The sequence below is a fragment of the Thalia democratica genome, chromosome 6 (assembly GCF_965202585.1).
Source record: "Thalia democratica chromosome 6, ktThaDemo2.hap1.1, whole genome shotgun sequence".
Classification (NCBI taxonomy): domain Eukaryota; kingdom Metazoa; phylum Chordata; class Thaliacea; order Salpida; family Salpidae; genus Thalia; species Thalia democratica.
The window spans coordinates 34,084,463-34,096,030 of NC_139170.1; the positions used below are offsets into that span (position 1 = coordinate 34,084,463).

The window sequence follows — 11,568 nt, forward strand, 5'->3', positions numbered from 1 at the left end:
GGTTTCGAACTAAGCGTGTCCCAGTTTTTTAAATCAAAAAATGTATACAGCAGGGTTTCCTAGACTGGGCTTAGTGGCTCCCTAGGGAGCCATTATAAAAATTTAGGGGGAAATGAGCAGCAAAGGGGCCACAGAAGGCCAAACTATTTAATGATTTTAAAAAATAGGCCGTTGATGAATTCATTTGTGATTTGTATTCTTCGAATGGTTTATAAAAAAAATTTCTAGTAAAAAGTTGCCAAAAAAAAAAACACAGTTAAGTTATACTTTGTTTTTATACGTTGCTATACAAATAATATTTACTAAAACTGTAGACACAGCTTAGAAGTTTGGCTTTTTTAAAACAAAATAACTCAAGAGTACTAAAAAGATACATAAAAATATGTCTGAATAAGTTTTTTCGTGTTTTTTATTTAACTAAAAAAGTAAAACTTTTTCACACTTTACATTTAAAAAGCTTATTATCCAAAAAAAGTTTGTTAAAAATCTAGTTCAGTTATTTTTAAATATTTTTAAGCTGTGAATGAAAAATAAGAAGATCTATTACCTTATTTTTTACATTAGTTTCTAATTAAGTTTTGTTTAAATTGGTTTTAAGATCATAGATGACACGCACTAGTCTGTATAATATTGTTTTTACAAACATAATAAGTAATACAGTTCATTTTTTGGTAAACTAAACAGTAACAAATATTGAACTTTAACACATAATCAACAACAACGGCATCCGAAATAACCTACGACCAGTTTCTTACTTTCGTTTTGATGGCGCGATGCATTTCAACTCTGCAATGTAATAGTTATAAGATAGGCAGCGTGATTTATTCAAAAGCAAAATAAAAGTATATTTGTGAAAAATTTTATCAACAAACTTAAACTTGTTTTTTTTTGCAGAAGTTGTATTTTACACTCAGGCCCCAATTTGCAGACCCTGTACAAAGCAAATCATATAATAAAGAATTACAATTTTTCGTTTTTTAAACTTTTACAGACATGTAAAGACCTAAGTACAACTAAATTGTAATATTTAAAATGAATGTGCTCATTTCCGAGAAAATATTTTATTTACACAAATTAAAGTTATTAAAAAAAGGAATGATTCATAATGCTGTAGTAAAAAACGATAGTAATAAAAAAAATTAACAGAAAATTTTTAAAAAAGCTTAAGCTACTCAAGTAAAGAATCTAACATTTTAAAAGTTTTTAAATCAACATAACTATATGCAACAAATCGATAACCAGTATAAAAACGAAACTTTGTTTCTGTTTATTTTTTGTTTTTTATCTTTAATGGTAAAAATAATTTTTAAACTGTATAGTCTTCAAATCTATCACGCTAAAGTTTTAGATTACATCAATTTAAAATATGTCCTCAATCATTTTGCGTAAATATATTAATATATAGCCTCTAAATTAAACTAAAATTGATAATTTTAACTTGATTTTATTTTCGTTTGTGAAAAATAATGTTAGATAAATTTTAATTTTGTTTAATTATTCAATTTTTTGTAAGTGTTCAAGTTTTATAAATGCTTGCGTTTAATAACATACAACTAGATTTACTCTTTTAAATTAGGATAAACACTCAGAACTACTAAAATAAATTATTGTTATACAAACTTATTTCTTCAATAAAGGAGATTTTTTTTTATTCTAGTAAGTGTTAGCATAAATATAAGTTTACGGAATTGTTTCAAATGCAAAGATTTTTTTTCACAAGTATAAAAACAAAATCAAGTTTGTTATTGTATTGTCATGTTTGATTTGATACCTTTGACAATGTGATATGGTTAGACTGTATAAAATCCTTTAATTCTAAACGAAAATATTAATAAAGTAAAATAAGTTTATAGATGCTTAAGTACATTATTGCAAATTTTCAAGTACAATATAAAAGTTTTAGTGAAACTTATTTTACCTTAAGGTCTGCAATAAGAAATATTTTTTTTTAATGTTTAGTTTTGATAGAACTAACTTTGGTCATTTAATATGTGTTTTTTAGAAATCTAGTTGCTTCATAAGTATATTTTTTGTTGTTGTAAGGTTAACGCTTTTTTATGACGAGCATACAAACAAAAGCAGGTAAAGTAGTGCCTTGAAGTATGTAGAACTATCGACCGTTGTTTTAACTAAGTGTTTAATCTAAAAATACAAACAATAGGATAAACAAGTCATACAATCAATAATTGGCACTACTAAAAATACCTACTTTCTTAAAATAGCTTTAATAAACCATTCAATTTTGTTGAAGACTGCAGTATGTTAATGTATCTATAGTTTATATAAATTATGGACTTTTATTTGGTTGGTTTTATGTCATTAAAAAATTACTTTTCTTTGAAAATAAGTGCACTTGTTCAACTTATATATAAAACACTTCTTATGAACTCACATACATTTAAAACACTAGTTAAGTTTCATTTTTTAAAGTAGTTACTTCAACCTATATTTTTCTCAACTTAGAGTTTTTTAACTATTAACAGCATTAACTTTTTGAAAATTTATTAGTTGTAGAGTACAATAGTTTGGCGCATGAGTTTGCACTTTAAACACAAAACTGATAAATTTTAACATTGGATTGAAAAAAATAAATTATTTTAACTAATTAGTAACTTATTTTCAATTCATATTTTTGAAATAGTTAATGCACATATTTAATAAACATGGTTTAAGTAGTTGTTTGCCTCACAGTGGTTTGACTTTTAAAAATTAAAAAAAAAATCATAGTTTCTAGTTGAAATTCATAATTAACTTTTATTTAATTATCCTAGCAGTTTTTATTTAAAATACTTTGCTTTCAAGAATGAGTTTTCAATCACAAATAGTATCTCAAAAGGTTTGATTTAAATGTGACACCACAATAAAAATGTTACTAAAATCTGCTCAGCTGAATACAAGCTGAACACTTGCAAATATAAAACTCTAAGTCATTTCTATTTGTTCAGAGTCCAACATTCATCCTTGAGTGATTACTAATACAGCACAGGCAAAATTATAAACATTTGTTAAGTTTTTCTTAAGCAACGACTTTTGTTTTTTATCTCTGATTTTGTTTTTTAGGGGTTGCACAGGCTTCAGGAAACCAGTCAATACATGTACCTGCTATTAAAAGAGCAAACCGTTTTACTTAAAACAACTACTCTTTATGAAATCCTAACTATATAAAATTATTTTACAAACTAAAACAGCAGTGTATGTAGTTTAGTTAGACATCACAACTAGTAATTGACTGTAATATAATAACATATTCAAATAATAAAACAAATAAAAAAATACCTTTAAAAATCTTATCTTAAACACAGTCTTTAGTTTGTTTAATATTTAATTGCTCAAGTAGTAACAAATTTATCAAAAATTAAACAAGTTAATAAATTAATAACAAAATGGAAATAGTAAAATATTCTTATGCAGCTGTGTTCATTTTTAAATGTTTCTCTGCTAAAAAATTTAAATATACTTAAGCTGTTATTATTTAAATTTTAATTATATTCCATAAAAAAAACTACACATATGTCTAAAATTTATATAATAACCACTAAACATTAACTAAAATTTTAAAAGATGTATTTTTTGAATATAACTATTGATTGACTATAGTTTGATAGAAACTTAAACTTTGCTTGTTTATTCTGAAGATAACTCCTAGACTATGACCAAATACAGCTTTTTAGTCAACTCTGAAGAGAAAAACTGCTAAATATCTTTAGGTAATTTTTGAATTCCACTTTGAAAAGGACATATGCCTAACACTTAGAAAATGTCTTCAAACATCAAAATAAATTGTCAAAAAAATTATCAAGAAGATGTCTAAATTCTAAAAAGGTATTTCCTCTTTCAACAAAGAATCTACGAAAAATAACCAAGCATAAGTTGTACTTTGTAGATTAGTTCTTGAGAACTGTGGATAAAAAAAAAGTATAATCTAATCAAGATGTTCTTCAACACATTTTCAAAGAGTGACCATCATTAAATACTAAATATTTTTTTTGATAAGCAAACCTTAATAAAAAAGTAATGAACAAAAACATTCATTATTCTTAATAAATTTTAGTTTTGCTTCTAATGATATGAGGAGCAATACATGCGTATCATCATAAGTTCTTAAAATGTAAAAAGCAGCTTTTGGACCACAAAATTATCATATATTATTATTTATAAAACCTTTAAGAATTTTTGCACTTTTGTATACATATATATTTGTATACAAACTTAAAATATACAAACTAGAAAGTAAAGCATTATACTAAAGTAAACATACATGTTTATTTTTGTAAGATTTTGTTATTATTTCTGTCAAAAATTCAAAAATATAAATGTAGAGCTTGAAAATTATAAAAAACTTTAACATAATAAAAGCATTTAGGCACAAAATGTCTTTATATTAAAAAAAAAATCAGAAAATCACAATATTGTTAAATTAAGTTTATTTAAATATGTAAATTTAGATTGCAAGTAAATTTATTCAAATCATTAAATTACTTTTTCTCTAACTTTTTCAAGACTAGGTGCTGTACAATCTAAGTACAAGTAACTATAGTACATAGCTGTAACCAACAGATTTACAGACCAAACTGAAACTCTTTTAGCTATGATATTGAATATAATTGCTACTCTACAGCAGACTTGGTAATATTATTAAGTTAAAACGAACAAAAATTTATACGTTTCAGTGCTCACCTGGCATAAAAGCTATAATATTACAGTATTTTATGTTTTAAAACATAAAATGTGATTTATTAAAAAAATAAATCCATGAATAATCTTAAGCAGATTAGAAGTCTTTTATTTACTTTTAAGTTTCTGAAATTTAGAGTATTAACATATGTAAGTAAACAAAAATAGTTTTATTTTGATTTTAACTCTAACAACTTTTATCGCTTTTAAATATTCTTTTGTAACTAATCACTTAATACATTTTTAATAATAATCCATTTTGGGTAAATATAGTTCTTTTTAAAATACAAATTCTTTTTTGATACCTGGAGGTTTCAACAATTTTGTAAAGACATGAATCATGTGGAATGTGGGTCAGGGTTGTCTTAAATTAAGACTTTTGGATACTAGTTACTACTTTTTTATATCTCAAATGTCACGTTCGAGTAATTTTATGATCCTTAATGTAATTAAAAGGCTGATTTAATTGAGAGTTATGTTGAAATAAATTAGTTTATTAATATTGACTAAACAAGGTAACCATTTATCTGATCACTATTAAAAGCTATTATAACTTTTAACGACCAAATAGATAATGTAATTAATGTCATATAAACAAATAAGGTAATTGATTACTTTTTATTAAGCAAGGTTAGGTTTTTACAGCAATAACTTCAACGAAAATCTTGTTGTACTATTAGCTTCAAACTATAAAGACATTGTGTATAGCTAAGTCAAAAATAACAACGCTGTAGATTAATCTTAAAAAGACGTACCTAATTTTTAATATAGTTCCAGTTTTCATTTTGAATAACTGAGCGTTTAAATAAAAAACTTACAAGTTTTTTCTTTGAATATTATTAAAACTATAGTTAATTATAGTTTATTAATCGAGAAAAAAAGTGCTTGAAATGTTTGGTCCTAGGACCTAGTGCACAAAAAATCTTTCGGTTATCGAGTCGCACACCACTAATAGCTCACGGATAACTTTTAACGTCTTGTCCAGGACAGGAATAGTTCAAATAACTTTGACTACTCTAAGCAACATACAAAAAGCCATGTTAAAATAAGGTACAAAATACGAAAAGATTACTCTATTAAAAACTATCTAACCCTTTTTTTTTTGATTAATTTTTTTAAAACGTCCTCAAATCTTGAATTTAATAAAATATGTGATCAGAAGAAGTAAACAAAAATTTATTTATTTACACTTTCATGGATGAGAAAAAAAAATTAAATCAGCAAAGCACGGTTAAAAAAATAGTTTATTCTCGACTTGTTATTACTCATAGCTATATTTGCTAGTTACGAAAAAAGTCAATTAAAAACGTGCAGCAATCATATGTTGTTGTAGTTGGTCAGCCGCAAATATTCACGAATCGATCATAATTGACTTAAGTCGGAATGAAAACATGTAGTGTGAAATTTATTACAATTGCTAGCTAATTAATTTTTCAGTTTATATTGTTATGTTGCCAAAATTTATTAGCTTTGTAAAAAATTTTTGCTTTATCATTTATTTTTAAGTTTTTATTATAAAAAGATATTTTATAAGTTCATTAAAGTAGCAAACTAGTCTGATATTTTAATTTTTTTATGATGTAATATCTTGTAAATGTGTGTTTTATATTATGTATAAAGTTTTGATAATAAAAACAAACTTTTACTAGAAAAACTAATTTATGAAAAAAAAAATCTGTTTTAAAGGATCTGTTTCTAAAAAATAAGCTGGCTACACTGTTAATAACTTTATTTCTTTTTTAAGTATTTGGGCAAAATGTTAAAACTATATTTATATAATTATATAGATATATTTAATTTATTTTGTTGAAGAACAGTTAGGTGTAAAAATGCACGAAAGGACACTTTTGCAAAAGAAACTTTTGTACGATGTCAATTTTGCACACTTTAAGTCTTTTAAAAACGAATTAAAGCAAATAATTATTTGCGAATATTATTCACAGAACTTATTATACTCAAAACCAAATACAAAATTTTTGTTTTCTATTTAATTTTAAAACTTAATACTAGATATTATTATAGATAAACGTTTGAACAAATTAAAACCAATAATTTAATAACTTAATTCAAAAAAAAATCGTAAAATATTAAGTTTAAGTTATGAAATATACCAAACAAAATAGTCTCATTGGTTCATTTCACAAAACATCTAAAAAATTTTTTTTTTAATATCAAGAAAACTTTTAGAATTCTAAAAGTTAAAATAAAAATTATTGACTAAATAAAATTTACAACAAAAGTGTCATCTACAATCAAAATTAAGAGCAATTGAAAAAAACAAGTGAAAGTTCAAGTAAGCATTATTTTTACAGCTAAATAGAAATGTGTGATATATATTTTTCACTTCTTTTTACTGTTCACCCCATATTTTGCCTTAATATTGTTCACTTGCTGCTGCTTCTTTTCCACATCTTTCTTCTTGAACTGCTGTAAAAAAGACAAACTTTATGTATTGTTTATTTAACTATAATAAAAAAACGCGCAAATAAGTTTGGTCCAACAACGTGGTGTACAAAAAACCTTTCGTTATCGCGTCATACACCACGGATACAGTTTAGTTTATTGTCTGGTAAAATTATAATCAATCTAAAGATTTTTTAGATATATATTATCAGGAATAGTAAGATAATAACTTTTTAGAAAACTTTTAAGAACAATAAGGAAAGTATTTTAATTCTTTTTCGCATTAACTTCATTTTAGCTTTAATTGAAACTTTATCAGCTCAAGAACTTTGAATCTGTTTTTTTCTATCAATTAAAAACAACATCTATTTAATTCGACGAAAAGTGACATGAAAACATAAATACTAATGACTTTTTGAAGACACCATATCTTAAAAAAATACAGGACAAATTTACAAAATTTTTAATAGTAAAAAAATTCAAAACTTTTTCTTTTTTAAACCACTCATAATTGGTAAAAATAGCCATATTTTATTTAGTTTCTAAACTTGGCTGTATCACTAAAATTAGTTTGAAGGTAACAATAAAAAGTACATGAAGATTCAAATAATATATTAGTGAGAAAATAAATAGAAAAAGGTTATATTAAAAAAAATATTTAACAATTACTTAAAACTATTATAACTGAAAATGCCAAACTTTGTTATTAATAAATTACCGTTGTTGGTGTACGTACAGTTTTATACAACTTTTTACCCCTTTTTTACAACTTATATGAAATATTTAGGACTTAATAATTAATTTCAATAAACAAACTGATCCATTTGAATTAAAGATTAAAAATTAAACAAACCTTTTTCGAGTTGTAGTATTGCACGACCAGGTATCTGTTACAAACGTTGAACCCTGACAAATGATCGCAAGCGTTCTTAGCATCGTAAATATCTTTGTATATTATGTAGGCTGTTCCCTTGGTTGTTCCCCTGTTTTAAATTGTTAATAATTAAATTAAAATTTTAAAACTACAACTAAGTACAAATACATATGCTACAAACACAAAAATAAGATTTTGAAAAATATGTAATATTTATAAATTTTTAATGTTAAATATCAAAAATAAAGTTATCTGAACTTAGTCAATAAGAAAAAATCTTGATTAAAGTTTTTTTTGCTACTGTCTTTCAAATTTGTAGTGTTTTAAACGATAAGATAAAAACCAAAACCTTATTAAGTTATCTAATTCTAAAATAATTTACAATATAATAGAAGTATTCTTTACTTAAACAATACTTTTAATTATTTTTATATGCGCTTTTACGTTTATCAAACATGTATGCACTGTTAATACTACAAACAGCTTTTGATTTATATACAGTCAATAAAAATAAATATAATTTAAATTAACACATATTTTGTAAGCTTTTAAAAAACATATAACTTAACCTATATTTGATTACAAAAAAAAACTTCTTTACGGTTAGTAAAATGATTGTTTAAAAGTAGATATATTAGTAGGGAAGCAAGTTATTTAACTAACACTGATTCAACGCCCACAAAAATAAACAAATATACGGAGTTTGTGAAGATTACAGTGCGATAGAATGATGTATGAAAAATTTTGTCTCATATGCTTAAATTCATTTACCACAAACATATATTTCTGAATACAAAAAAAAAAGAAAATACGTAAAGTAAGTTTTTTAATGTAAATACTAGGTTTTAAAAGTTTTAATTTAAAATCATTACAGGATAACCAGTGAGTTTTTGTTATGAAGACTTACTTAAAGTATATATTTTCATTAGTGTAAATATTTAGAATTCTTATATAAAAGTAAAACTAACTCTAAATACATAATACAGTGAGTTTTTGTTATGAAGACTTATTTAAAGTATATATTTTCATTAGTGTAAATATTTAGAATTCTTATATAAAAGTAAAACTAACTCTAAATACATAATAAAAACTTTATAACTTTCAACTAGTTATTTGAATTCTAAATTGTGTAGTTTTTTACCTTAAGGATTAGTAAACATTTAGCTAGTGAATTTTAAACTTAAATATAGAAAAATCTACTTCTTAAATATTTACAAAAATAGATATAAAATACAAAAACATTTTAAACTCATACAAATTAATAGTAAACGCTAATCACATATGAAAAATAGTTGTTTGATACTTTATACATAACTACACAATAATGTTTGATAAATAATTAATATCAAATCAAAACTTACTACATTGCAACTTATAACAGTAAACAAACAAAAATTTATTGTATAAGTTATATTAAGTTTTTTCACATAAAGTAGTAATAACAAAAAGCTTAAATTTGTGCTTTACGAATATCAATTTAAATATTTGTAAAACAACTTTACAAAGTTCAATTTTCAAAGTTATCAAAACCTTAGTACAATTTTAAAAAGAATAAAAATGAATTTAATAGTATAAAAGACAGTAAAAGTGTTCTTATAAATTTAGATAGGTTAAATCTATTTCTAAACAAATATAAGTTCAGTACAAAATATATAGATTTTTTTTATCTTTCATTAAACTTAAAAAGAAAGCAAAAACTTGATATAAAACAACAAAAGTTTAGTAATTTAAATGCAACTAACGTTCTGATCTGTCTGATTGCTCCATATTTACCAAATATATCGTACATATCTTCAGCTGTTATTTTGTATGGCAAGTTTCTCACGTACAAAATTCTGTTGACCACAGGTGGTAGCCTTACCTGTAGGAAAAAAAAAATTATCAGATTAAGAAATTAGTCTTAATCCCAAATAAACCTTAAAAAGGTGGTAATATTTAAGTTAACAGAACAAAAGTATAGAAGTCCACAAACTAACAACAATAGAGTTTTGTTAAAATGACCAAAATAAAAATAATAAATTACAAAATACATTTAGCTATAACTAGTTTTATTTTTAAAATTAATTAAAAATAAATATCTAAAATATAACTATAACTTGTAATTTACAAAATTGGTTTATCTTAGTGAGCAAAAACTGATAAAAATGTTAAATTGTGAGGTTTTAACTTAACGGTTTTAACTAAGATTAAATTCCAAGTAAAGTTAAGTAATTATCAAAATATATCAAAATATATTAAAATTTATAAACTATAACAATATATACACAACAATACTAAAATGAAACCACAGATAAACTCTAAAACTACATTGATTTTCAAAAAACATTCAAAACTTTGCTCAAAAAACTAAATTCAAATTTTAATTTTCAGAGTTCAGTTATTTATCAAAATTGTAATTTTTTAAAAGTTACAAACAAAAACTTACATTAGCTTTTTTCATTGCTGCCATCGCCATCTTGAATGTTTTTGTTATTAAGTTTTTTATAAAAACTCTGAAAAAATTTACTTTTAAATCCCACTTAATTTTAATACTGATTCCTATAATGTTGACAAGCAACTTTAAAACAATTTCATATCAAAAATTTGAACTGTAAAAATAAATAATATTTGTTATGATAATTTAAATGAAAATTCATGGATGGAGTTTTGTTTTTTTTTCAAACAAGTTAACCTTGTTTTTTAATTTCTTATCATATCAACATTTGAACAAAAATCGTAGTAGTCTTTACTAAATGTAATATACTACTATAAATAAAAAACACTATAAATATATCTATAAGCTATCATATAATATCAAACTGTTAAACAAATCACACGTAAAGTTATAAACATAAAGCCTGGTAAAAAACTTTGTACTTAACTTGTTACCAGTGCTAGTTACTTATGTAGAATGAGATAAAAAGAATGTAATTACAGTTATACCAAAATGTCTTATTTTGAATTTTAAAAAGACCAAAGTTTCCTTTTTTTATAAGGGCAAATTGTTAAGCTTCCAGGGCAGCATAATTCTAAAACACAACATAATTAATTTCCAAAACTAAACTGGTAAAAAGCATTGCTTTGCTTACTCAAGCATGAAATTACTAACTTGAAACAACCCAAAACTTATACGCTTCAGTGCTCAATTAGCATAGTAACTATTAAAGTTTTATCAACTCTTTTCTTAAACACAAAAAAATTTTGAGTTGGAAAATGAAAAGGGGCTAAAAAATAAGCATCCTATTTAAATAAATTATAATAATACTGTAGATGTGTTTATAAACTAGATGATCTTAATAATTTGTTATAGTCTTTTATTGTACATAAATACTTATTACTTAACTCCTCAATATTTCTTTATGGTATACTTTAAATTAACTTAAAATTTTAAATATTTTCTTATTTTGTAATAACAATTAGAGGTTTTTAAAAAAGTTTAAAGCTCTATGTTTTTACAGGTAGAATGGCCTTGCTGCTTAACAAAGAAAAGCTTAAGAGTATAATTGCCACTTTTTGAGGAAAAAAATATCAATTGAGTGTTAAAATAAAAGTTAGAATTACATCAAACTAGCCTGTAAGGACTAAATTTAAAACAAAAAATTTAAAAATTAAGACTATTTACACTTTACTTTTAATCT

At 23.7% G+C, this 11,568-nt stretch overlaps 1 protein-coding gene across 1 annotated transcript; it reads right to left on the reverse strand.

Moving 5' to 3' along the window:
- Nucleotides 1-7,014: 7,014 nt before the first annotated feature.
- Nucleotides 7,015-10,406, reverse strand: LOC145837816 (splicing factor 3B subunit 6-like). The gene is made up of 4 exons (XM_082945267.1): nt 10,377-10,406; nt 9,694-9,812; nt 7,931-8,060; nt 7,015-7,101 (listed from the first exon to the last, which is right to left on the reverse strand). Exons 1-4 carry the CDS (start codon nt 10,404-10,406, stop codon nt 7,015-7,017), a joined length of 366 nt encoding a protein of 121 aa, XP_082801393.1.
- Nucleotides 10,407-11,568: the final 1,162 nt, after the last annotated feature.

Bases quoted from the DNA above. Each gene is read 5' to 3' on its own strand.
- LOC145837816 (XM_082945267.1), bottom strand. From the start codon at position 10,406: ATGGCGATGGCAGCAATGAAAAAAGCTAAT. The intron at 9,813-10,376 runs GTAAGTTTTTGT...TTTTTCCTACAG, and splicing joins CAGCAATGAAAAAAGCTAAT to GTAAGGCTACCACCTGTGGT. The intron at 7,102-7,930 runs GTTTGTTTAATT...TCTTTTTTACAG, and splicing joins AATACTACAACTCGAAAAAG to CAGTTCAAGAAGAAAGATGT.